Source organism: Epinephelus moara, chromosome 6, assembly GCF_006386435.1.
Source record: "Epinephelus moara isolate mb chromosome 6, YSFRI_EMoa_1.0, whole genome shotgun sequence".
Classification (NCBI taxonomy): Eukaryota; Metazoa; Chordata; class Actinopteri; order Perciformes; family Serranidae; genus Epinephelus; species Epinephelus moara.
Window position 1 is genome coordinate 38,482,722 of NC_065511.1, and position 27,942 is coordinate 38,510,663.

Consider the following 27,942-nt stretch of genomic DNA (forward strand, 5'->3'; position numbering starts at 1 on the left):
GGCTTGGAATTATAAAAGAAATATACTGTATAGAAAGACTTGCTTTTATTTTAAGGCTTGAGACGGAAAAATGTACATAATATTGGGAGAAAAAGATTGTGTATAAACACCGTTGAGAAAAGTGTGACACTGTATGCCAGGATGTAAGTGAAAAATGTACTGTGATTTGATCTTGTAACACGCACGACGACCTCATGTTCTTTGTTTCTTTGAGTAATTGATAGACAAATGGTCATTTTGCCGGAGAAGTATTCTTTTGACGACACAATCAGCTATACAACTTCAACTTCACGCCTGAGACAATTCAAATTTAGTGCTTCATGAGATCAGCCAGATAACCTCCGAGAGAAATAATGAAAGACTAAACTTTATTCTGGAGCTTTACAACACTGTTAATGGGTAGATGTGGAGGCCTGAAAGGTTCTGACCCCTTTTTACGATGACAAATTGCAGCCATTTCATATATATCAACAGCATTTCAGCACTTCATGCATTTTTGAGTCACACTCTTATATTACATTAAGCACAGCGGAGGGGAGCAATCTCTCGTAGTTACACCAATCTTACTGCTGCAGCCCTGTTGTTGGAGACGCCTGTAGGAACGGCCCATAGACGGCCATTTTTCTCCCACTGCTGCCATAGCAACCGGCTCAAAAAAAGCAGCCTGACCTGATGTTAATATGATTTGACAGGCAAGAATGTGCGTGTGTGTATGTGCGAGTGTGGGCGGGTGTTTTATTGAGAGTATATACTTTTCTTGTGCGTGCATGTTCCCGGCTACAGCCTGTGTGTTTCAGTGTGCATGCGTGTCTGTGTCTGTATGTAAAGCTCATTAACTCCTCAGTGTGCCGTTGCCATGCTTCTTAGCTGAGAGACTTAAACAAAAATGAGAGTGGAGACAGCCCTTAGTCCCCACGCTCACCCACAAGGTTATAAGGTTTGTGCATGTGTGACACTTAAATTAAGCTCTGCTTTCTGGGAAAAACCCTCATCACTGCAATTTAGGACATTTTCATATTTTTAAATTGTATAGAGGAGTTTTATCCAGTCCCAAAGCACATAATGACCCTAATACATCTGGTGGGGGGTTGATAGGGATGTCGATCAATAACTACCCCCAACCCACTCGTACACTCAATTTTTTTTTACCTCTGATTAATGGGACACACCACAAGTGTAAGTGGCCAGTGTTATAATACATTCTGGGGCCTGCATCACAAAATGAGTTTAAATTAATCAGCCTATATTTGAGCTACTGGGTTTTACTAATTTGAGCTCCCACATAACATGTTTAAACTTATTTATGAGCTGGCCCTAAAACTACTTAAAGGTACATTCTGCTGTTTTTCAAACTGGGTCTTCTCCTCATAAATGTGACCATTCTGACAATGACTGATGGTAACTCTGCACTCACCGCCTCCGTTGTGTCCTCATAAAGCTTTCACTTCCCCCAGAAGTACATCACTATGCAGTTAACTACAATCCAGGGGGTTGAATTCTTTGTTTACTTTCTGTCTGACTCGGAGAAAAGCAAATCAATTTCTGTAAAATTGGAGTTGATTTGGAAAGCTTTAGGATGCTGCTTTGAGTTCCATTTCCCTAATCTTTACAGAGGAGGTGGGGGGTGCTTTTTTATTACGCTTATTTATTTTGCATTTTTGCCTTTTTTTTAGACAGGAAACAAGGGAAGAGAGTGGGCTACGACAAGCAACACAGGACCTCAGCTGGAACTGTAGGTCATGCAGTATGCTGCTTAACCATTAGGGCTATCAGGAAGCCCTCAGGCAAATGAAAACTTAGTAAAACCCATAGTTACAACGGGCACAATTACAAGAATAAGAGCTGGTGGATGTATAAAGTGAACTGGATAGAGCGCTAAAGGTGGGCCCTGTTCATTCCTATTAAAGTTGCTGTGTGCATGAAGCCAAAAAAGTTCAGCTGCTGTGTATTAATTTCCCCTGGTGATCGACACTGCTTCCACACTGTGTTGCCCTCAGAGCAGACACACTGGAGACTTCCACCGCCTGAGCTGGCTACGTCTGGTTTAGCGCTCTGCTAACTTGAATGGGGATAAAAATGGTTTAATCGTGCTGCTCTTTTTGATACTTTAAATGTTATCAAACAGAATGGATCAAATCCTGATAGTGAAGTGAGTCATACCTCTGGGTTGTGACGCTCAAAAAAATGATCTACTGATTATTTACTGGTTTCTACAATTTCTTCCCCATTAAAGTTTTTTGGGGGGAGTTTCTCCTTAGGGACCAAGGACAGAGGGATGTCATATGCTGTAAAGCCCTCTGAGGCAAATTGTGATTTGTGATATTGGGCTTTATAAATAAAATTGAATTGAATTGAATCAAACTTGTAAGTATATGGGAAAAAGTGTTTTTGGGCTGCAGCATCTTGTGACCGTTTCCCACTGTTTGGCCATTACGAAAATTGGCTTCAAAACCTGGCACACCTCCTGTGGGCCTGTAAGAGCCAGGTTGAAGAATCCCAGCTTTTCTCTTTAAGTGGCTTTGTTAACCTTGTACTCAAATCTATTCATCAGCTTGTTCTTGAAACAACAATGGCATCTGTGATGATTAACTAACTGTAGTTTAGAGCAACAGACCAGTGAATGAAACATTAGTTAAAAATTTAACACCTGCAGTAGAAACAGATTTTTAAAACATATGCAGTATTTCACTTTGAGTTTTAGTTTGACAGTTTTTTTTTTTTTATTTATACATCTTACATACCAGTGCCCAGCTGCAAGTATTGATCTCAGTTTCATCCCACCAAGCTGCTGCCACAGCAATACTTTTTCTCTCTGGATTTTACAAGCAATCCTCTGAAAACCCCTTTAGAGAGCTGGTTAAGCGTATACATACATACATGGCCAAGAAATCAGTTTTCTCCAGCAAAATTCTAGCTGTGTAATCTTTATTCTGATCCTGTATCTCTACCAAGGAAGCTGGGTTTCTTCTTTATGGGATGTATAAAAAATGGTTACAACAGAGAGATGACAATACATGTAAGTGAGCCTATACATATTGCCTCTGCGTCCAAAGAACTAACACCTCCATGGGTCAAGGGTCACCAGACATGACTGACGATCACACAGCCAGCTCTGCAGCAATGCCGAGCTGGCTGCCATTGTCCCAATCCTGTCCGCTCTTCCCTGAACAAGCTGCAATTTGGTAAAGTAAAAAGTGATCAAGGAGATTAGTGTAAACTGCAGACTGTCACATCCCATTTGCCACACTAACACCAAAATAGCCCCTCAAACCGAACAAAGAGCCTTTATTCAACATTCCTGGTGACAGTAGGAACTGTCAACAGCCGTATTTTAAGATCAGAGCCTTTTGTATATTCCTGGCACAAATGACCGTCTCCCATTTATTTTGCATACAACACAACCACTCTTCAGAATCTGACTTGGGTCAAAATATCTGCAGGGCTTTAACCACCACTGGGTGATAAATAAGACCAAATCAGATGCAGATTATGTTTCATCAAGTTTTAAAGAGCTAACCTGCAAGATTTTATTAAAACCAAAACAAAAGCAACAAAGCAGAAAAGGAGAAAAAGCCTTCATGATGTGGACGTAGTTTGAATGATTATTTAGCTATATCAGCTAATGAAGAAAACAGACAATTTTTGTTTTTTAATCTATTGTATCCCATTTGTTGATGGCAAGGTTTGCCAAGGCATCTGCCTCCCAACTTTGCCAAGGACAGTACATGGCATCCTAATTTCCTTTATTCCCGTGGGTATTATTTAAGTGAGCAGCTAACTTCCTTGTATGCCATATACTCAGCTAGTTTTATCATGCTGCTCAAACTCTGGGTGCTTGTTATTTGGTTTCTCCATAACCGGTGTAGAGTGTCTTCGAAGTTTAAGTTAAAACTTTCCTGTATCATTTACCTTCCGATGCTCCACAGCAAGATTAATGTAATGTACTCCAGATGATTGCCTGGGTAATTGACCTTGACCTGTGTGGGCACCCAATTAGACCACCAGTCTGCAAACCACTGAGAATTTAAGAAGACAGTAAAGTGATCGGACAGCTTCCAAATGTACTAAAAAAGAGCTAAAAGGCAGAATCAGATCAAATATTGGCCAGTGCTCCATCCTCTAACTTCCAGCTGCTAATCCACTATATAAAATCACTCTCTTTCATATCGTACATTATGGTGCTATTATTTTAGCCATATACATCCTGACTAAAGCATCTTGCAGACAGGAAAATATACTTGGAAACGTCATCCATCTTCCCCGTCTTTATCTGTTATCTAACCCTCTTTGTAAAAACCCTCTGATATTTTTTTTCTGCCATAGTGTTCTCTTTTTTAAATAGAGCATCAGATTGGATTCCAGCAGGAGTTAATCAGAAATGCTGCATGGTGCTCAGAGATGACATGCTTTATAAGCGGGGTGGAAAATAACCATCAGCCTCCAGACAAAATGCTGGCAAATTTTAACAGAATCTGGTGCGTGCATCAACCAGCCACTTTGGCAGGCGCCCAACCATTATGTGATACCATTTTTGATTATAAAAATCTTAGACAGGGAAAGTGGGCAGCCAGTTTTTCAATACATGAGTTGAGAAGTTTTTTGCCTCTTGCGTATGACCCACGAGTCACAATGTGGTTCTAAACAAATCTGCAGCTAATACCAAACCCAGCAGTGGGTGTAAGGAGGATGCATGTGTGCGATCTTTGCCAGAGTCGGGCAGATGTGAACACCGCCGGCTGAGCTGACCAGAGTTGAATCATGGGTCAGCTGCACGAGACAACAACAACTAAAGGATACTGTAAACTACCCGAGCATGGTGGATCTGCTTGGAATTATTTGACAGACTCCCTGCTGGGGTCCATCCGGTCCCTAAAGAGTCACAGCACTGCCAGGGATGAGTGTTGGTGAAATGCCTGGAAGCATACAGTAGCTCTGCTGGATCCCATCCCCTCTGATTCAATTCTGCTGCATCTACCATACACTGGCTTTTTCTTGTCTTGTGAGAAAGAAAATATTCTGGGAAATTAAAAAAATGACTGCTCTTGTTTAAAAACAGAAAAATAGCTTCTAATTAGTGATTTTTGTGTCTAAAGAAAGGGAAGTCTTCCATCTGACGATACACAATCCCACAACAACAAAAGCAAAAGCATCAACAGTGCCACACTGGAGCAAATTGAAGGCAGCAACTGCCTGTTTAAATGTAGTCTCATACAAAAAATGTACTTTCAAGTTTTCAAATTAGCCCTGTAACCATTTCTTCACGGGCGCAAACACTCAATGTGCTCGTTTTTGATGTCATCGTGAAATGTAACGGAAAATAAGCTGTGAAATTCCTCAAAACTCAAAAACTGGAGCCATTCTTATCACGATTGCTGCTAATTTCATTCACTCAACGGCAAACAATCAATTTGCAAATTTCAGGATTCAATTTGTTCTACATATTTAGCAGAATCAAACGTTATGTACAGTGGCACGGACATATTTTTTGATCCCTTTCTCAACGCTTGCTTCTTCTTCTTCCTGCTGCGTTAAATGTCTGGTGAGGCCTGTGCAAAATAAATCCGTCTACTGCTGGGTCAGACCATGATGAATCCCTGCTAAGTTTTCCTCAATATGCAGTTTTGCCATGCTGCAGCTTTTCCTGTGTGGTCTCTATTGGGTGTGTGGCGTTCTTACTGAGAATCCATTTCAAACTGGTAAGAGTATGTGTTGGGTAATCCCACTTTATGATAATTGTTGGGATGATTCCTCTCTGAATGTATGTTTGAACCCAGGCAAAGGCTACGTTCACACTACAGGGCTCAATTCTAATTTTCCCCCAGATCTGATTTTTCTGCCTAAACTGTTCACATTCGTGTTTTAAGTGACCCATATATGACATCAGTGTGAACGGATCTCTGCCCTGAAATGCCTTACATGCAACCAACAACATCACACACACGTGGGTTGGAACAACAAAAAATATCGCATCTCAGACATTTAGGAAAAAAAATGACAGGCCTGATGACGCCATTCTCTGTGGCATATTTTCTGATAAATGGGCCTTCGGAGCAATGGGCTTTTGTGTTCAGGATAACAGGCTGTCATACAAATAAGCTTTCAGTCCACTAACTCTATGAGCAGCTATTGCTGGTAGTTCTGTTGAAAGAGTGGTGTGGGTGCAGCCAGGAGATAGGACATGAGCCAAACTACAGTAAAAACTTACACTACTTGTCAAATAAGTTTTTCCCAAAGATGATTTCTTACATTTAAGGCAGATCTTATCACCCTGATGTATGTTCATGTGTTTGTTTTTCTAATAAGTTTGGTTTTACTTTGTTTTTTAATGCTTTAAAAAGGGGATTTGACGACATGATTGATAGCTGTGTGTGCCAGTTGGCGTGCTCGCATTCAATGGCTCTGCTCACGACTGGTCGGATGGGTGTATGGGCGGTAACTCGATTGTGCATAGATCGCTACTTCGCTACTCTGGCTCCAAATCATGTCACCAGCGCAAGGTGGCAGCAGCCGTTTCTGCAATATTTTGGCTTCATGTTTTCACAGTGGGAGTAAGTGATGTATGTCCATCTTTATATACAGTCTATGGTCCACACTACTCTGAAAAAATTTAGCATAACGTCAGTTCAGGCAGGACACATCAGCTGATCTCAAGCAGCCCAGTCAACTCATGGAGCAGCTCACATGATTCCTTTTTATGCAACCACTTGGCAAATCTCTGCTCTGGCCTGACTATTGTTGCTGCTTCCTCTGCAAGCCGCTTCGCAACCTGCCTCCACCCCAGCTCCTCCTTTTCATGTGTCTGACTTTTTAATGTCATTTCTGTTTGTCATTGATGCTGCTCTGGGGGGTCTTTGCTGCTGCTCTCCCTGCCTTAGGCTCTCCATGTAGGCGCATGGAAGGTCAGGGAGGTTTGCTCTCTCTGCCTCCAGCTTTCCTCATTTGCACATGGAAGGGCAGAGAGGTCTGCTCTCTCCGCCTTATAGTGTGTTCACACCGGGCGCGAGTAAAATATTCGCCTCGCTCTACTCGCGCAAGTAATAGAGAGCGGGGCAGGGGCGGGACAGCAGTATGTCAGTGAAGACAGGAAAATCTCAACGCTGATAGGCTGCCCCGACACAGCATCAAACGAATATTTCGCTCGAGTTCAATATTTTGAACTTGCGCGAAGAGGTGAATGACGCGAATTTCGCGTGTTCGCTCCATTCACGTCCCGCCGGCACAAATTCGCGTCTATTCGCATCTTTACATTGACTTTGTATGTAATCTTATCGCGCAAAAAATTCGCCTCGCGCCCGGTGTGAACACACTGTTAGGCTTCCATGTAGGCGTGTGGAAGAGGCTTTCTGTGTAGGCCCGAGGAAAGGCAGAGAGGCCCCAGAACAGTCATACCACCAGTTACAGTTTCCTTTGACTAAAGTGTTCCTGACTGAAATCAGATTTGTGTCACATGAAAGCAAAAAAAATAAAAATTGGATTTCAGCCACATTTGCTTGAAATGTGAACATGGCCAAACACCCAAAGTGAATGATATTTATCCTCTCCCTGACATTATTTACAATTATTTATTTGTTTATTTAAGGTTAATATTATTTTATGAGCACAGAGAATCATTCAGACTAGACTGAACATGTTATTACTGAGCAATTAAGAACAAATGAATTACAGTTCACTTAAAAGGTTGAGTTTAAGAGCTCAGTCATTGCTGTTTATTTTCACTGTCAGTTTATCCAACAGCTTATGACTGAGACTGATAGGTGTACGCCTCTCAATGATGCTCAGTAATTTCCCATTAAACGGCACGGCCTTGGCGCTATGTGCTATCATATCTTTGATCATGCCTAATAACTCAAGTGGCCTTACACTGCAATGCAGTAAATTGCTGTAATACACCACAAGAGGCTTGTCAATTAAAAATAAAGTGCATGCTTTCACTGAGCAACACTATAGGAGAAGAAAACAGAGAGCTTTCAGGAGCAGGAATCCAGTGAGTCACCACTCCGAGGATTCATTTTTCCTTTTTTTCCTTTCAGGTTAAAAACAAGTTGACACCAGACTTCAAATACTACAAACTCCGAATATCCTCCACTTCACCTCTGCAATATGGAGTTTTACACATTCCCTCTGAAGCCCTGCTTCTGGTTTGAAGTGCTGACACCTGAAGTAGGCTGACGTGTCCTCACCACTCACTCCCTCTTATCGGGGACACACAGGCAGCTTCCTCACACAGCAGACTGGACCAGAGCTGCCACTTCTAACCTGCCTCCTCAGACTAGTGCTGAGGTGTTTTCATATGCCTCACGGTGATTCAAAATGAATTAGTCCTCTCTGTGTACTACACGGACTGCATTGGTACTGTGATGTGCAGTGACAGGAGAGTATCCTGAGATTAGGGAGGACGGACTATCCGCAACCAGCCTTACGTTTATAACGAGCATGTTAAAAGCACATTTCCTTTGTAGGTTAGATTGTTTGGCAGATCACATCTCCTTGCTGTGATGAAAACTGCAGTGGGGTTTGTTAGTCATAATGCAATGTAAACTAACTGTGGGAAACGATCATTACATTTTATAGCTTTGAGGTGAGGAATATTGGCATCTGAAAGCTATGAGTTACAAACGCTTGGAAAGCAGAGTATAACAACATGTACTGGACAACTTTTCCACAATGTTTCACATCAGAGAGAACAAACCGCACTGATGGCCTCCTTTAGATGCAACTGGAGCTCTAACAATGGCTGATTTCCTGCCAAAGTGCCTAGTGAGTTGACAAACCCACCACCACCTCCTGATACATAGCTGGTGGTAATTTCCAATCCAGTTAATGATGGAAAAGGAAGTATTCTGCTCTAAAACTCGCGCATCAGCAGCAGCAGATCTGCATTATGAATCTTTTCAAGGATACATAATCTGGTCCTCCAGGTTCAGCACCGAGCTAATGGACATTCAAATCTTAATTATTGTGAAACTCGGGGGAATTCAGAGTCTAGATGGTTCATAGAACATTTTTTAAAAACTACTGTGAATGCACATTATTAAAAACATATTTTTCCTAAGTAGTAAATCCGTATTTAAGGGGATAATCAGAGCCACAGTGTTGACGCTGAATGCTGTCATTTAGCACTGGCATTACGACAAACTTGTTGACGATGCCAAGTAGGTCATTGTTAAAGCCAACCTGTGTCAAACAGCATTTGCTATTTATTTTTAGCGCGTTTTTAATGTGACTACCAGATGGTTTCTGCACACAGCGCAGCACAACGACTCAGAAGTGTCACTGAGTTAAACAATCCCAGGAAAGTGGACAAAAACTGAATATCTGTATTGGCCTAAATCATTAAACCGGATCCATCTGGTACTCAAAACAAACACTAATTGATATTTGCAAATATCAACCTGACCCAGGTCAGTGTTGAGCACAGTTGGTGCAAAAGCATTACAGATTTATTATTTAGGCCATTTTCAAAGTGTACTTCTCCCTCAGCCTGCCAGGTTATGTATTATTCAAAGTGGTCCCTTTGAAATCAGACAGAAAGGGATTAAAATAAATCTATTATCACTATAATTTGATGTTTGCTCACGGGCATGAATGACCATGCTGTTGTTGTCAGGAGGATTCACCGCCTGAGTGCTGCTGAGTCATACATTCACACATGGCAGCACACTGCCATCATCTGGCTCAAGGAGAGCACATCCAAACAGCCAGTGACCAAATACAATCTCTCAATCAGCAAGTTTGAAGAAATGCTGTGTTGTGGATAAACAAGCAAGCTGAGATGTGTCATAGACATGTACTGGAGTTAAACTACAGGGTCCCATGAAAGGTAGGTTGTTGGTAAAAGACAATAGTAAGAGATGTAATTTACAAGTAACTGTTCTATACGTATTTGAAACAGGGGTACAATTTTGCAGTACTCTTAGTTTTTAAGCTTGTTATCTAGACAAGTGTTTACAGTTCAACCTTCAGTTAATTCAGTAGACAGACAGAATTAAATGTCAGCATTGTACATTTCTGCAAGCCATGCATATGTTACACTTGTACATTTCATACGTGTGACATAATTCAGATTACATGTGTATAAAACTAGATTCTCATCAAGAGGAGGAGGGGATGGGGGTTAACAAGAGTTCAGGACATGTCCGGCCATGTTTGTGGTGACAACACCTCATATTTACATCTAAACATGATGTCTTCCTAACCCTAACCAAGTGGTTTTCGTTCCTAAACCTAACCACATTTTAAGCACAGCACTGTCACAACATAAAACTGAACATGAAAACAAAGAAATATAAAGTCTCAACATATCTGCTGAACGTAACAAATCCGTGGTTTGCAGAAATGTACAATGCCAACATCCATCCTGGTGATTGTGTTGGTAAATTCAACTTTCAGGGTGTTTTCACATGTAGTCCTTTTTAAATGAACCAAACTCATTCCTCTGAAAGTGGACCAAAAAGTGGGCCAACAGGAAAGGGACTCAGTTCTTTTTTGTGTTCACATTGTCAGTTCATTTGAAAGAGGACTCAGTTCTCTTTCTGGTCAACTTCAGCTCTGATTAGGCCTCAGTCCGCTTTCTGTCCACACTACATCCTATTTAATACTGACATAGTTTTGTTTTTACTTTGACGTGGCACTGCAGTGCAGTTATGAAGCCCCTCACTTTCAGATGAACCTATAATTGGAGGAAAACCTTAGTTGCCATTTGATGTATTCTACATTCTACATCTGAAGACGCGCAGTATCTTCCATGGACCAAACTACTCCTCGTCGTGCGTCCTTGCAAGCGTAACAGGCTGACGTGGTTTCATCTGTTTTTTTCAAGTGTCCCAGTGCAACAGCATGAGATCTAGAGGGTTAAATACAATGGATAAGAGCAAAGCAAACCTGGTGCGCTTTGTGCTCATAAGGCACAGTTTAAGTGAACTGCACGCGGACTTAAAGCGAACCCAAGTCAAACCATCTTGGAGTGTTCCCATATGCGCAAAAAATGCTAAGTCACCGCTCTGAGTCCGTTTTAAAGGGCTGAAAAGGACCAAGTGTGAAAACACCCTTAATCAGTCTTAATTTCAGTGAGGAAAACTATGATGAAAAATATTTGTCAACAATCTTTTTTTTTCCATGACAAAGACAGGATGTTGACAGACTAAAAATATATCTTTGATAAAAGATCGTTAACGAGACAAGATGGGATGAAAGTGTTTGTGGCGGACCATCAGACTTTCAAAATGTGACAAGAGAAGAGGGTGAATAATAAATTATTTTATGAAATGTAAAAATGTTTTGAACTACAAAGCAGAGAATGGTTGTGCATGCAATTATCTTCTAATGCCACATGAGGGGTATGAGAGGCTGTAAACTCCTGTAAATAGTCTGTGCCATGATGTTTCCCTTGGTAGCAGGTTAACCACAGCAGACCAAGCAGCCACCAGCCAACGGTCTTCTCATCTGTTGATCCGGCAGGACTTTGCTCAGATCCGGACTGTCTTGAGATGGTTTATGGTTTGTTTGCTGTTTGACAGGCAGGTAGGAGGTTCAGTTATCAGTGAGTGTTGCATGTAGCAGTCTGAACTCAGATCAGTTTTCTCAGACAGAGCTGAAAGTCCAGTTTTAATCACAGACTCTGTGAGAGGACATGAGCTTAAACCTCCAGACAACCATGCTACAGATTTAGAAAATTCAGGCTGAAATAAAGTTATTTTCTGCTTCTGACAGTAAAATCGATAAGTCAGAGTTTACAGTGAACCTGGGGACAAATCCACAGTTGTCTCAAGTAGTCATTTGTAGTGTCAAAGTTTTTGAGAGCATAAATAGAGAGATGTTGAGCTTTTCACATGATGATCAGCAAGTGTGTGCTTGTAAATCATCGCTTAAAGCTGTCAGAAATTCTGCTGGAGAGATGCAAGTTTGTAAGAGTGTGGAAATCATTTGTAGTTGTAGAAAAGAATTGTTTGAATGAAATTTTTTATACAACCTGCTCTATGAATATAATGACAGCAAGTATTTTTCATAAAAGTTACCAACTCTAGGTTTAAAACAGTAAAGGCAAAACAAAATAAAGTACAAATTAAAAGTTATATGCATTACTAAAATACTGCGTGAGTGTCACCTGGGTGCATGTTTCTATTCATTATCAAAGCTCTTGCCATCTGTTACATCTTCTGAGACGCAGGCTCCACTGGGATACATCTGTTTTAAGTGTCTTAATGGAATAATGTCATAAATTCTAGATGATTAAGAACAACAATGGTGGTGACTGTGTCAAAACTTGCTCACCAGGAACTTACTTGACATGTTTCCGTCAGCTGACAACATTTTTCAGGAACTGCAGTCATCTTACATTAAGGACCCTGTCTGGTTCACTTTATATGGGATGTGCTGCCAGTCTAATTTTGGACTCTACGCAGTTTTAACAGTGTAATGAATATCATGACCTGCTGTCTGAAAAGATTTTGATTTGTTTCTGCAGTTAATAAAATTCTTGCTGCTTTAAAAGTTAATTTGTAAAGTAATTGAATTGATATCAGCCTCTAAATTTGATTTCAGTATAAAAGTAGATATTCTTATCTAAAGAGTAAAGCTGTATTTTCTGTTTGTTTTTTTAAGCTATTAACTCCGGATTTTGCCACTGGCACTGATAAAACTCTGTGGTGGAATGTAGCCATTAAAGAACATTTACTGAAATACTTAAAGGTCCAGTATGCAGGATTTAGTGGCATCTAGCCAGGTTGCAGATCTGAAACTTCTCCCATGTGCCAAGTGTGTAGGAGAGCCATGAGGGGTGATGCAAAGATGTGTATGGCCCTGTCTATAGCCAACAGCCCCTTCTAGACTGCCTTGTCAAGGCAGGAATTTCACACCGTTATTCTGCCTCGCTGTTCTGTATAAAAGGTACGATCAAGAAATGGTGGGACAGAGCTGTCTCGCCTTTAAGCAGACATCGGAGGTAGTGACAACACCAAAATGATGTTCATATAAACAGCCAGCAGGATGGGATCATGGGCGACATAGACGTAACTTTTTTAAGACGTGTTAGATTTATAAAGTAGCTGAGATATTCAACAAGTAGCTGACAGCAGTTAGCAGCTAACTCAAAGAACAAGAACAGCGGCCGAAAATGTGTGCAAATTGGGAAAACAGTGAGGTCCAGAAGAAACCTTACCCTTCAAGGAGGGGACAAGATCAGCCGCCATATAACAGGGACAGTAATTGATCGTTATTACTATGTTATGCCATGGTTATTGTTTATGAAGCACTGCTGACGTGTATGCTTTATGTCACACTAGAGGCAGACGCCTTGAGTCACACCCGTCACACCTCTGGAGTGGAATGATGCTGCCATTGTTTGGGTCTGTGTAAAAAATGCAGTGGCACACAGGACGGACTTCGTAGTGGCCCTGTAGTGTGACCTCTGTTTGATTTGTCCATTCTGGGCTACTGTAGAAACAACATAGTTATGAATATTATTACTCTATGATTTCTGCCAATAGATGTCCCTGAATCCTACACACTCGACCTTCAAGCACAAATTGGAGGTATAAAAATATCTAGAATTAGCCTCACTACAACTATCTGCAATATTTTAGTGTTGATTAAATGATATCAGTAATAATAACCTAATAATATAACGGTTTATACCTGAATATTAACATAATACTCTACAGCAGATCATGGGCTTCCTTTAGCTTTGATACTTAAGTGTTTCTTTTTTTAAATATTTTTATTTAAGCAACCTTTTCAGCGCAGGAGTTTTACTTGTGATAGAGCAGGCATGTCCTAGGTCCAGCCTGGCAGCCAATTATGGCCTGCGGACTGAATTTCAACAGCCTGCGGCTTGTCTTTTGAAGTACACTATCTGTGGCCTGCCATAAAATATTGGTCAATCAAGGGAGATCCCTTTACATATTTTCCATTCACCCCATGATGGCAGTTCAGACATGCACCAAGTAGGAGCTATGCAGGTGGAACTAATGTGTTTTCATAAACAGAAGGTAAACAAGCAAATGAAATGTAACCTAACAGTGTGAAGTTGACAGCAAGGGCTGCTGCTTCAGGAGTGACAAAAAGTTGAATACTTTTTTGCTAAATGATAAAATAGTGTTCTTATTTCTATGTGATCTGAGTTTCTAGATTTTCCATTTTAAGATTATAGATTATCGTTTACATCGTATGCCACTGACATTTTTCTGTTTCTTAATCGCAGACACTTTTGCTACCGTTTCATATCATATCATATGAAGCAGCCTACTTCATTTAAGGTTCTGATGATGTCGCTCATAATTAACACCCCTGCTTCTTTCACATAAACACGCTCATAGCTGGATAGGAAAACGTTGACTGAACTTGTTGAACCAGCTTTGTAGTATCAATTATCCAGACAGCTAATGTTAGGGTTAGTCAAACCAGATATGGCGAAGATATCCTGGGTAAGTTGAACTGGCTTCGTAGTTCAGGCCTCTCAGGTTGATAACCAGATTTATATGGTGTACTGTGTTGTGTATAAAATTAATCTACTTTTTTTTACTCCTGCAATTTTGCTATTTTTATTTTATTCCTGTATATTTTAAATTTTAGTACTACTTGTTTTTGTATATGTTTTATATTTCTATATTGTCATATATCTTATTTTGATCTGCTTTTGTCTCCTTGTATTTACATGTATATTACTGTCCACATACTGTTTGATTACTTGCTGCTGTTTCACAATTATTTCCCAGTTTGGGATCAATAGTGTACTATCTATCTATCTGTCTGTCTGTCTGTCTGTCTGTCTGTCTGTCCAGATGGCCAATGTCAGGGTGAGTCAAACCAGATAATGAGAAGATATCCTGGGTAAATTGAACTGGTTTCACAGGACAGGCCTCAGCTGGCCCCCAGATATTCTCACATTATCTAATCTGGTTTCCATTCAGATAAATTTGGATTCCCCTGTAATAACGTGGTATCAGTTTATTTACTTGAGTAAAAACAATTATACTTCTTTCACCACTGACAGTAAATTCCACAACAACACACAATACACTAACATTACAACAGTCCATTTGTATTTGTGTCAAAAGCTTCGCAGGGTAGAAACACACACTTCCCAAGCAAGGCAAGGATGGCAAAGGCATGACCCGCCCTCTTCTCCCTTACTCTGCCCCTGATTGGCTTACCCTGATATTCATCCTAACCCTAACCAATCACAACCAACGAAGGCAACAAACACTAGCCAATCAGATGGAGCGAGGGGCGGGACATGCCTTCGCCATCCTGGGAAAATAATATTAGCACAGCATGAGCCTGTCCAATGGGGAGCGGAGGGGGGCGTAACGTCGGCTTCACTCTCGTCGGTGTGTTGAACCTTGAGCCACAACAAACAGCGACGATACGACGCATGATAAACAAGTAAACACAGAAACAGGTAAGACGTTAGCTAACGGAGAAATAACACCTGGTTTACTGTATGTAGAATGATATAACGGTTCCAGTCACGTCTCAATGCAGCGCGGTTTGTCCTACAGAGCTACCGTTAATCCGTTAATACGTTAATAAATGTCAGAATAAAGTGACGACATGAAATAATATTTAACTGACTGCGTTGAAATAATAATTGACACAAGAAATATCAGTGTTGGTTGTCAGAATGAAGCCGTTATGGTTGTTTTCCTCCAGCCGGTACGTTGTGTTCTTGGCTGATGCTCAGCGGTTCAGCAGTATGGCGGCCTGTGATAAAGAGAAACGTTATGTGGACAAACAGCAGTCATGCTGCTCGGTGTCTCTGAGACACAGGCTGCGGGCTGTCGGTGTCACCTCTCGTTATTTACATGCTGCCCGTCTCCTGGTTGTAATGTGCATACACAATGTAACGTTATCAATATCACTTATATCTGCTGTGGCCTCAGAGACGGGACAATGTGTTCCCTGATTACTCTCACCAACATCACCTAGGACACATGTTAGGACAGACCTACTCAAACAACAGTGGTACATGTACATTACTTGAGTGTTTCCATTTTACAGTGGAGGAGAAATACTTATATCAGCAATAGTACATTGTAAAATAATGGTTCATAAGTTAAAAGTCCTTCAGTCAAAAAAATATTAGCATCAAAATATACTTTAGGTAAAGAAAGTAAAAGTACTCATTTCATTTTCATACATATATTGCTGAATTACTGAACTATTACTATTACATACACACGCACACATATCACATTAGCTACAACTGGACTGGACTGTGGAATGGGCAATTTTATTTTATTTTATGTTTATTTTAATACCACGGTGTTGTTGATGAGGGGAAGTGTGGTTGTTCTTTGTCTATTATGAGCTGCTGGACAGCTGAATAAAGTTCTTTCTATTCTATTCTACTGTATAATTAGTGATGCATTCATGTGTACATCACTTCAATGTTGCAGCTGGAGCTAATTTTATATACTTTATATACAGCTGGGTAGCTTAACCCATAATAATAAATCATAATTTATTAGTTTAATTTATATTTGTATTAATAATCTTAATCTGCAAAGTAACTAGTAACTCAAGCTGTCAAAACTAGATGTATTGAGGTAAAAAGTACAGTATTTGCCTCCAAATCTAGTGGAGTAGAAGTATAAAGTAAAGTACTTGAGTAAATGTATTTAGTTACATTCCACAAATGCCATTTTATGTTGCTTAATACTTCAACCTTGCTGTTATTCAGAGGGATATTTTTGTACGTTGTTACTTTGCAGATTAAGATTTGACATATAAACAATACAATGCACGTTTAACTGCCAGAAAGTGTATAAAGTATTATCCAGCTATTACACCAGCTGCAACTACAGAATACTGATTATATGATAATGCATCAATAATAATTATCCAGTAATGTAATATCAGTGGTGGAGTGTAACTACTGTAGTTTATCTTTTTTTTTTACGTCAAACAATTTTAACTCCACAACTGTATATAAAAAATCAGCTCCACCTCGACCAACAACAACAGTGGCAGGTAATTACGCCTGAATGTGTTGGTAATATGAATACAGTAATACAATTTGAAACAGTAAAACACCCACAGCGGTCACATTTAAGCATTAGGAGTACTTTTAGGTTTGATACTTGGTGGATATTTTGCTCATAATACCTACATGCTAGTATGTAATATTAATATTATGAGTAATATTTTCAAAAGTATGGTATTGCTCCCTCTTTAAAAATATCTGAGGACTTCTTCCACCACAGGGATATACCTAACTCACAATTATCAGTGATTAACTATCATTTAGACATACAATTATATTCTATAACTCTATTACAATAAAAAATTTGTTTAAAATGTACAGCAGCTACATTTAGAAAATAACAATTGTTCTGATGAAAACCTTCAACATTAGGTCTGTACTCAATAAATAAACCCTGATGGTAGTCACATTTTGACAAAGTCATTTGTTAAATTAAATAGGGAAAAATATCCAATCACTCCCCAGATGAATATAATCATTCAGAAAGATCTCTTAAATCCTTGTTCTTAAAAGGACTTAAACATATTTATGGATATTATAATGATTCCAGAGATGTGATTATCTATTTCCAGTATTTGCTAATAACTTATCAGCTCATTCTCCAGAAAAATAATCAATTTTTCAATCAGTTATGGTCTTAATGACCAAGAAGTCGCCTAACAATGAGGCAGCAGCCCTGGAGAACATGCAAAGTAATATAAAGTGTGACTGAGTGAAAGAATAAATTACTATAGGGATGCTTTTATCATTTCAGAGGGGTACTACACAAATATTAGGACAAAGTGATAGTATTATAAAAATAATGAAAACAAATATACATCAAGCAAAGGTCACACTCTAGTCTCTACTAAGCAGCACACTCCAAGTCACAACAGAATTATTTCTGAAGTACTACAAGAGATTTTACTTCACAGACACTGCACCAGTTGAAATTTGTTCTCCTGGAAAATGTTTGCTGGAATCTGTCCAGGTCCAATTTCACATTCAAGCGGCTGTGTGGCATGTGGTTAGTCAGCACATCCTGCTGCACCAACACGGCAGTTCCTCTCTGCTCATGCTGTCTTTTGTGTTGTGCACAGACAACTGCAGCCATGGGCAAGTTCCATTCTCAATTGGCCAACCCCAAAGACGAGAGTCAGGACGCGCTGACGGCCTCTGGAGAGTACAGAGACGGAGAGGAGGATGGAAAGAACGGAGATGTTTCACAGTTCCCCTACGTGGAGTTCACTGGGCGGGACAGCGTCACATGCCCGACATGTCAGGGCACTGGCAGAATACCACGCGGTAAAATGCTCTAGTAATAAACCTTTGAGTCATTATTTTTAGCCGAGAATTTTAAGTCTGTTTGAAAAGCAGTGCACTTAAAACCCCTGAAAACATTTCAAATCAAAGTATTTCTCAATAAAATTAAATATTCATGACTTAAGCAGCAATCACTTCAAGTTCAGGAAAAAAACAAATACATCCTTAGGTGTTATTTCTTAAGAGTTCACATCCAAAACGTTGCTAATCTGCTTCACCAGGACTGTGTGGGTTGATCACATGTGACTGGGTGTGCCAGCAATATGAGCAAACAACCACACAGCTGTCTTCACATTATGATTCAAGTGTTGCTCATTAAAAGCACAAAAACACCTTTTGACTGGTGAGAAAAGACGGGAGAAAAACACAAAATGCTGAAATGTCTTGTGAAATGACCCAAATTGTTCTAACCTTGGCAGAAAATGCTATGTTATGTGAGTCTGAGAGTTTTCTGGGCTTTTAACAGCTGCACTAGACACCGACCTTCAAACTGAAGCATGAAGTTACATCGATTATTTCTGACTCGTTGATACAGAGATCCTGTTACATGTTAGTAAATTCTCAAGAAGCAGGGTGGTGTTTACCAGCCAGGCCAGTGTGTTGATGCTTTATACCAAATGTAGTACACACGCAAAATGATCTTAAGTCTCTAAGTGCAGCTTCCTGTTGACCAGAACACTCTCTCTGATGTTACAAAGATGATGTTTGTATTCCAGGCAAGATGAGGTTTGAACTGTACAAGCATGAAAACCTGTATTAGGATTTCATTGTGGCAAAAGGGGCAACCATGAAGGGATAACAGGGCCTGTGATGATCTATTTCAGTCCCACTTCAAGTTATATTAAAGTCCACATTGCAGTAAAGATGACTGAAGTTTTCAAATATGTCCAGCTCATATATACATGTAAGAAACCTAGAGTTTATATGAGCCAGATCCAGAATGCCAGTGCATACATTTCCAAATATAATACAGTGGAAACCTCTTTAGTGATCACATCTGTCAGGGTCAAACTGATCGCTGTAAGCAGATTATCGTAATGACTGAACTTTTTCTTTTTCTTTATTCTTCATGCAGATGACCATCTGGCATTTATACATTTATTACATGAATATAAAGTAACAAAATGGACAGCTTCACAGTTTACTGAATTTTACTGACTGTTTCAAAATACAGTACAGCTGTTTCATTACGTGGGCATTTTGTGACTGGGCATTATCAATGCACTTGACAAGGGCGGCATCAACCACAGGTGCTTTCACCGCACACAGGCTATGGTAGCCTGAGCTACATCAAATTTCGCTACTGCATGTCACTGGCAGTTTGTCATGAGCTTTGATGATACTATGGTTTTAATTGAAAATGACTTTCTTTTTGTCGCTGATTTCAATGTGCACACAGCACCAGCCTCTGGTATCCAGCTGGAAAGGATCATTGGAGTAAAAACAAACAGTCGCTATAGTTGTAATTTTTTGTTATGAATGAAAAGACCCCACAAAAAAACACTGTAAGCAGACTACTCCATTACTATAAAGCCCCCATGCACTCCCAGGACAAATGACTGGTTTTGATCGGCAGTGATAAAAATTCGACACCTGTGTGAATGTGCTCATTTTTGCCCCTTTGCCAGCAGGATGCAATGAGGCGCCGCCACAAAACACCATCTGTCTCCATCCAAGCAGTGCTCAAACATGGTTCAAACTTTAGTTGGCAACAAGTTTGAGAGAGAGGCTGAATAAGTAACCACCATAAGAATTTAACTGGGCTCCATACAGCTTTCTACTGTTTACTAACCTGACTTATCTACTGCAGAACCATATACACAGCTCTGGTCTACTGGCAATGGGAAAGCAGTCTACTGCCTATTTTCACGGCTTTTACTGCATTCAAAAAACGTACATACACATGCTAATTATAGTGGAAAAATGGTAGCAAAATATTTAAACAGCATTTGTTATGGAATGACTCTGTCCCAAGCTTTTGGTCACTATTAAGTAGTTTCCACTGTACTACAAAAGTCAAAAATATAAATAAAAGTTTCACACTTTTATATCTACAAAAAGATCCATAAATCACAGATGCAGCAAATTTATAACGTACAAGAAAAATCAAGAGAAAGACTAAATAAATAGACCATATTGCCTGCTCTTCCAGGCTACTGAGATAGAGTTAGCTAACGTAAAAAACAACAACAATTAAACATCCACCAGACTTATATTTTAAAGTTTTGTCAAAGATAGTTAATAAAAGATCGATGCTCTTAAATTCCTGCAGTTCGTATGATATAGATCAGGACATGTGTGGCTTTTTACAGGTCCAACAGCTCAAACAATATGTTTTCTTCCTGCTGCTGCACCAGTGTTACAAATTAGGAATCCGGTTAAAATTGTCATGTCATTACACTCTATACACATCTTTGTTAATGATTATGGCCAAAGACATATTTCACCAGTGCATACAATTTATACTCCATTACTTATTTGTTTGTTTGCATTAAGAATAAACCAATCTACAACAGAAATGATCTGTAGTTTCAAGTGGGAAAAACCTTTGGGATAAGTCTGATATTCCTCTCAGGAGTTGTACAGACATGTTGCACAGAGCAGATTTTACAACATGCTGCTTTCTCCATCAAACAGTAGAATGACACAGATTTTCTTTTCTGTTCTTTGAATTATTCAACAGGTCAAGAGAATCAGCTCGTGGCTCTGATTCCATACAGCGACCAAAGGCTGAGGCCGAGCAGGACGTAAGTCTGCACTCAGTGCTCTTTCTCAGAGAATGAGCTGCGATAGCTTTCTGCATGATGATGAAACTCAAAGAACACACAGTACCATGACAGACTTTGAAGTCTTCAGCTGCTTTCAGGGTCTCACTTCTCCTTTCTTTCTCATGCAGAAAGCTGTATGTCACGATATCAGTTGCACTTTGCCTGCTGCTGTCTGGCCTGGCTGTTTTCTTCCTATTCCCTCGCTCTATTGATGTCTCCTATGTGGGAGTGAAGTCCGCCTACGTCTCCTACGACCTGGACAAGAGAATCGTCTATCTCAACATTACAGTAAGATTGTTTCTGCATATTCCAGATTTAAAATAAAAAACCTGTACGACAGTTTAATATTTTGGCTTGTGTTTAACTTTTTGACCAAACCTTAATAGAGCTTGGTTTAGGATTTTGGGGCATCTATTGGTAGAAATGGAATATAATATTAATAACTATGTTTGCTTTAGTTTATATTCACCTGAAAATAGGAATAGTTGTGTTTTCATTACCTTAGAATGAGCTGATTGTATCTATTATACTATAGTGTGTCTGCAGCCGCAGCTAACACTCGCTAGATAGGGCCATTCACGATTCTACGTCGACCGCCATAGTCTATATTTCTCTTAAACGCAAGGCACACGGGAGACGTTTCAGATCTGCAACCTCACCACTAGATGACACTAAATCCAACACATCACACTTTAAAGCACCAGTAATCAATATTTCTATATTAACGATGGATCACATGACCACTTGTAGTGATGAATACACAAATTTATCACTTGACTGCAGTTCTCTTCAGCTCTAGTCTACGGAGCTTTATCCCACCTTGCAGCTCATCATATTTGTTTTTCGGCCGCAGAGTTACTATTTTGGTTCACTCTCACCGCTCTTATCAGTACTGTTTTTAGCATCCCACTATTTTCAACAAAAAAGCTCTAACAACCCTCTGTATATTTCCAGTAAAACACCCAATGGGAGACAGACAAAGTTAGCAACTAGCTGTGGAACATTTAGCAGCAAAAGAGACAGATACTTCCCTCGGACGTTGGTGAGGAGTGAACATTGGATTTAAATCCACCAGGTTGCCAGAAATCTGACCCAAAATCATACATATCCTGAACACAGAAAATAAGAAAATACAGGCAGAGGTCAGAGTCTCTGCAGAAAAATGCACATCCACACACTGAGAGTGGGTCGTAAGTGATGATTGAGAGGGATTACTTCTGATTGTATATATTGTTCTTTCAGGAAAATCGTGTGTAGTATATCTTTAACATCGGGGGCCCTTTTCATAAAGCTTTCTATTACCAGAATCTCACACCTATCATCTTCTTCCATCCAGAGCACTCTGAACATCACCAATAACAACTACTACACTGTATCTGTGACCAACATCACAGCACAAGTGCAGTTCTCCAAGACGGTGATCGGCAAGGCCAAGTTCAACAACAGCTCAGTGATCATACCTCTGGATGAACGGCAGGTAGGTGGAAATACACTCTACTGTACACACACACTCATAGGAAAGCTACACTCATAGGGCTCTTACAAATTCACGACTGATGAAAAAATCAATTCATTTTTATAAGTGACAGAAAATGGACTGAAACTCTGATTCACTACTTCAGACTGCAGCTTGCACAGCTTACACAACAGCTCATTGTTACACCCACAGTCACAATACAGAGAAACCTCATCCAACTCAACTCACAGGCTCGTCATGTGCTCAAAATAATAATTATGTTTCTGCAGAAATCCAGACTTCAAATGTTTTAAGCACCATTTAAGCCTCATTGTCTTAAAGTCTTGTGACATGACAAATCTTGGTGCCACTGCTCGCTCTTAGGCCATTGATTAAACTGAATTTAGGACCATTAGTTTTTGTTGTAAGTAGCATACATGTGTAATATGTTATGGTATAATGTTTTTCTCTTCAAGTACATTGTGTTTATTGCAGATTGACTACACAGTTCCCACCACCATTGCTGATGAGATGAGTTACATGTTGTAAGTATCTTTCTACAAGTATAATAATGTACTTTTTACACTTGGATCATTTTAAATCACAAACCACCTCTTTTCTTACAGTGACTACTGCACCTTGCCGACCATTAAAGTTCACAACATAGTGGTCATGATGCAGTAAGTATGGCTTGTATGTGATAAACTGTCATTATCTGTTGTGATTTTTATCCTCTCATACATCAACACCTACCTCAACACCCACACACATACTGAAGAGCTGCCCAGAAACAACACAGTCCAACAGGAGACTCACGGGCTTTTGGGTGCCTTGCTCATTTACACGTCACCGTTGACAATCAAACAGATTGTACATTTAGCAAAGCAAACGTTTCTCCAAGGCAAAAATAATCTTCATTAGCAGACTTAATCCTCAGTGGTCAAAGCCAAAGAACAGCTTTCTGGCCAAGTAACAGTAGACTGAGTCCCAGTGAAAATGGGAAAAAAACAAAATAAAAATAAAAAGCCACTGACACTGCAACGCCTACTCTTGCAATAGAGCTTTATATCTAGTACAGAATGCCCTAAAGACCAATTGTGAGGCTTCAGTGTGATGAATTTAACAATAGAAGATGTGTTTATCCCTAAAAAAAAACTGCTTTTGTTTGGGTCTAGATATCTTGGGAGGACGAGGCAAACAGCTGGCTTTACCGGGAAAACAAAAAGCAACACAAATATACCATAAATATGCATAAGAATAAGAATAATAATTAAGTCAATAATTATTTTACTAATTATTGTTCTTCCTGAACAATGCATTCTTGTACACTACGTACCTTAAAAATGTGTTTTTCTCCTGTTTGTGTCCCCTAAAATGGCTGACCTTGGCTATACTGACTTGTGTCTGTGCAAAGTTTGTCACTAGAAAGTTGTTTTCACATTTCTCTACTGAGGGGACAATATCTGTGCACTATGTACAAATCTGAGATTCAAACGTAAACTCGATTAGGTACACCACGAGCGTGAATGCCAATCTCTTACATGCAGATGCCTGCAAAGAAAACTGAAAACATAAGCACATAGTGGACTTAATACATACGATATAAAATCTCAGTCAGACAGAATATACAGTGTCTTTCTGCAAACTTTGCAGAAATTTTTGCCAAAACACACTGTGACAATGTGGACACACTGCAAACATGTATGGCTGAATCTCTCCGATGTGTCCTCTAACGCTAATGTTAGCCATCATGATGCGTCTGTTCTTTCACTGGTCAACCTAGCGCTGGTCTCCCATAGCCAGACCTATACCCACTTTGTTTGAGCATTGTGCCAGCGCTGGGGAAAGCAAAAAGGAAAGCTAGCACAAGCAGCTGTGGTGGGCAGGGCAGAGGCCAGATCCAGTATTTCTTAATGAGCAGTAGATCTGCTTCCAGCCACCTTTCAGAGTTTTTTATGTGGGAATACCATGTTTAACAAAGTATTGATCATAGCTTTTACCTACTTAAAAACCTGTCCGAAGGAGGGACTATCACTAGTTAACAAAGAAACTCAAACTGGCCATACTACGCTCACAAACATCATCCACAATAAGACAGAAGACTGTGTCCATTTATGTCGATATTCCTGTAATCCGTAAGGGTCCACAAATCAAACGAATCCAAAGGGCTTTTAATAAACATTAATCCTAGTTGTGAAAAGTGTCAAAGCCTATCATATATAGACACCTATCCCAAATATATGCAGGTTTAAGCAACAACAAAAAAATAGCCCAGGCTATAAATGAAGTTTTATGGTAACTGACAGTCTTCTGGTTGAGTTGGAGATTTTGGTTTTATAGAGGGGTGGGAACAGGGGCTGTCAGTTGGTGAAGCGAGCTGTTTCCATATATGTCACTTGGCCCCACATCAGCCAGTAGCAAAATACAACTGCAATAGTCAGGTTTCAACCTGTGGAGGGCAGTCACTGTGCATATTCACAACATAAAATGTACAATTCAAACACTTTGCACTCAAATGTCAAGGTTTTGAACCTGAATTAAACAGCAACACTCCTAAATACCCATATATGTTGGTTTTCAACTGAGAAAAGGTGGTTTGGGGATTTAGTTTCTTGTACACAAGGTGAAGTGAAGTTAAGTGAAGGTTAATCAAAGGTCGAAGGACAGATGGTGTTGTATGCTGTACTGATTGTAAAGCCCCTTGAGGCAGATTTCTGATATTGAGCCATATATATAAATAGAGATGACATTATCTGTGGTTTTGGGGATCTACTCATTTAGATTCAGGTCAAACAAAAAGTTCTTCCCCAGAGAAATATTTATAACCTACTGAAACTCAAATCTCAACCTGTTAAAGAAGGGTACTTTCACATCCACATGTTCCACACCGTTGCTTAATTAAAAACTGAAAGTCTTCCTGTGCTTGTCTTACCTTGTCGTCTCGTGTACAGCAGTTGACTCTGTGGTTATTTTTCAGGGTGACGGTTACCACGTCGTACTTCGGCCACGCGGAGCAGGTCTCCCAGGAGATGTACCAGTATGTGGACTGTGGGGGGAACACCACCTCCTTGCATGGGCATGTGCAGGTCTACCAGTAAAGGAAGCAAAAGAAGCCCAGGCGTCAAATACTGCTGTGACTGAGGGTCTCACAGAGAAAATTGGGCTGGGAAATCTTGGTGACAACTTAATGGACAGGAACATCACTTTTCCTTACTAGTCAGTGGCTCATCCATTCTTAAATTCCCAACCACTTTCTTCCTTTTAACATCAGCGTTCATGATAAGAAGAGCTCTCTGTGGTTGGTTACTTGTCAAACAGCCTGGTACAAGCAGACAAACACAGCCAGAACTCTGCAGGATTTGCCTCGAGGTTTGTTGTCATTTTTGCTGCCAACAAAACAGACAAGTATAATTTAATATTCACATAATGGTAGACATTCCCATCATGTTTACACTTTTACTCCTCAACAACTACATCACTGGAAGCAGTAGTTTCAGATATGATGTACTTTAACCTGACCCTTAACTACAGATAGTAACAATGCCGGGTTCACACTACACAACATTTTTGTCTGTTCCGACAGTCACTATGTCAGATTACGCAATTGTGGAGTCATTAAATCGTGGCGTGACTTGGCCGACAGACATGACAGACTACATGATGGTCCACACCAATTATCCTTGGTCGTCTTTCACGACGTGTGATGTCACAGGGTTATTCTTGTCCCATTTTTATCATTATCACTATTGATTCAGTCACTGTGGCTGTTCATGTGCCAGCTGAAACATTATTGTAGTAATGTAGAAAGCACCGCCAGATGTCAGGAGCTACATTTGAAGTACCGCATACAAACATGCAAGTCACTGAATCCTCCACAAGTTCGACAAATGTTTCGCAATAAAAGCCTTTTCCTGTTTTTACTCTGTGTGATAACGTCACTAGAGGAAATATTAAAAAGGCTGAGTGTTGTTGTCGTACACTTGTCTACGACAGCAGATCGCTCTGTGTTCCTATTGGTCAAAGTGACAGCTGTGACGGGAGCAGTCGTGAACGACAAAAAGAAACTCAAAACATGCTAGATTTTATGTCGGAACGTCGTGAGGTGTCCCAGGCGCTGAGTCGGTTGTCACACTACATGAGATGAAACGATGGATTATCGTGTACGACACTCGTTGTTGCTCATGATCTGAGCCGACATCGTACGACGTTGTGTCGGGCTATAATCAGGCTGATATAATGTAGTGTGTACCCGGCATAAGAATGTTGTTACGAGTGCCCCTTCTACTCCACACCACTTTAAATCAAAATACAAAAACCAACAACTAAGATTCAAGAAGAGTTTTTTTTTTTTTTTTTTTTTGACACAGTGAAAACCACTGAACTGTTCTTGACCACTTCTTTCCTTTCTCTTTTTTGGTTTAACAAGAATAATTGATTATGTGTAGTGCAATATAGGTGACCTATTGTCTTATGTAATTTGTTTTGGGGGTTTTTTTGGCAGGATTTTTTTATTTTTAGCTTGAGTGAATATAGTACAAGTCTTTTCTTCTGTTTCGCTGTCATTGACCCGATTGAGTTAAAAGCAAATGTGACTACTGTGAAGGGTGACAAAAGAACTTTGTTAAAGGGATAATATTTTTATTTCAACGCAAATGTGGGAAGCGTTACATCGGGCTATAAAATAAGAATTGTGTAAATGTATAATTTGTACTTTCTGGCTTGCTTTAAAACATGCTATATCAAAATAATTTCTGCTTTGGGAGCAGCTTCCTTCCCTTTTAATGAAGTTGTCCTTGTTGCAATAACGTGTTTGCTATTTTTAACCCACTCTGCATTTATAATTTGTGTCATGAGTTGACTGCTATTCTTGGATTTTGAAATAATTATGATATTGTAATTTTTGTTACCTGCTGTCATTTTGGATTGGCTTTTCAAACAGATCATGTAACGACCTTTGTCTGACAGAAGATAAAAATTATGAATTACTTACTAATGATTTAAAAGTTTCTGATCCTAATTCATACGTACAGGTACAATAAAATGTCATTATGCAAGTTTTACAATTTCTACACAGTCATCCTGAGAAACTGTATCCCTAGATCCAGCCCTTCTTGATATTCGATGACAGTGTAGATATGACTACGTCTCTGTCACTGCCTCTTCTCGATGGTTTTGTATTTTTCATGCATGAAACTGAAAATAAAATCATGACTTATTTTGAAAGATTTCTTGGGTGTGCTTGTAATATTCTCTGTACACACTGGGTGGTGCTGAGCTGTCTGCTAAACTACAGTATCACTCAGATCACTGTTGCAACCGTTATTTCACTATTCTCTAATTATAGTCATGTTTATGAGATACTTCAACTGACACCACCACCAGCTTAATGACAAACAACCTGCAAAACCTGATGCCTGATGCCTGAGCTCCATTAG

At 39.8% G+C, this 27,942-nt stretch overlaps 2 protein-coding genes across 2 annotated transcripts in view; one reads left to right on the forward strand and one right to left on the reverse strand.

The window, feature by feature from the left end:
* The window catches only part of LOC126391922 (thrombospondin type-1 domain-containing protein 7A), a 293,064-nt gene extending 267,507 nt beyond the window's left edge, over positions 1–25,557 (reverse strand). Inside the window, exon 1 of the mRNA XM_050046936.1 lies at positions 25,440–25,557. The gene's annotated coding sequence lies outside the window, so the exon portion shown is untranslated. The remainder of the gene's footprint in view (positions 1–25,439) is intronic.
* tmem106ba (transmembrane protein 106Ba) lies at positions 15,259–27,732 on the forward strand. Its single transcript, XM_050046926.1, has 8 exons — positions 15,259–15,397; positions 18,061–18,265; positions 20,967–21,030; positions 21,180–21,339; positions 22,388–22,528; positions 23,003–23,052; positions 23,134–23,187; positions 25,485–27,732. The coding sequence occupies exons 2-8, from the start codon at positions 18,073–18,075 to the stop codon at positions 25,603–25,605; spliced, it is 783 nt and encodes a 260-aa protein (XP_049902883.1). The 5' UTR covers positions 15,259–15,397; positions 18,061–18,072; the 3' UTR covers positions 25,606–27,732.
* Positions 27,733–27,942: the final 210 nt, after the last annotated feature.

Bases quoted from the DNA above. Each gene is read 5' to 3' on its own strand.
- tmem106ba (XM_050046926.1), top strand. From the start codon at position 18,073: ATGGGCAAGTTCCATTCTCAATTGGCCAACCCCAAAGACGAGAGTCAG. The intron at 21,031-21,179 runs GTAAGTCTGCAC...TTTCTCATGCAG, and splicing joins AGGCTGAGGCCGAGCAGGAC to AAAGCTGTATGTCACGATAT. The intron at 23,053-23,133 runs GTAAGTATCTTT...CTTTTCTTACAG, and splicing joins GATGAGATGAGTTACATGTT to TGACTACTGCACCTTGCCGA.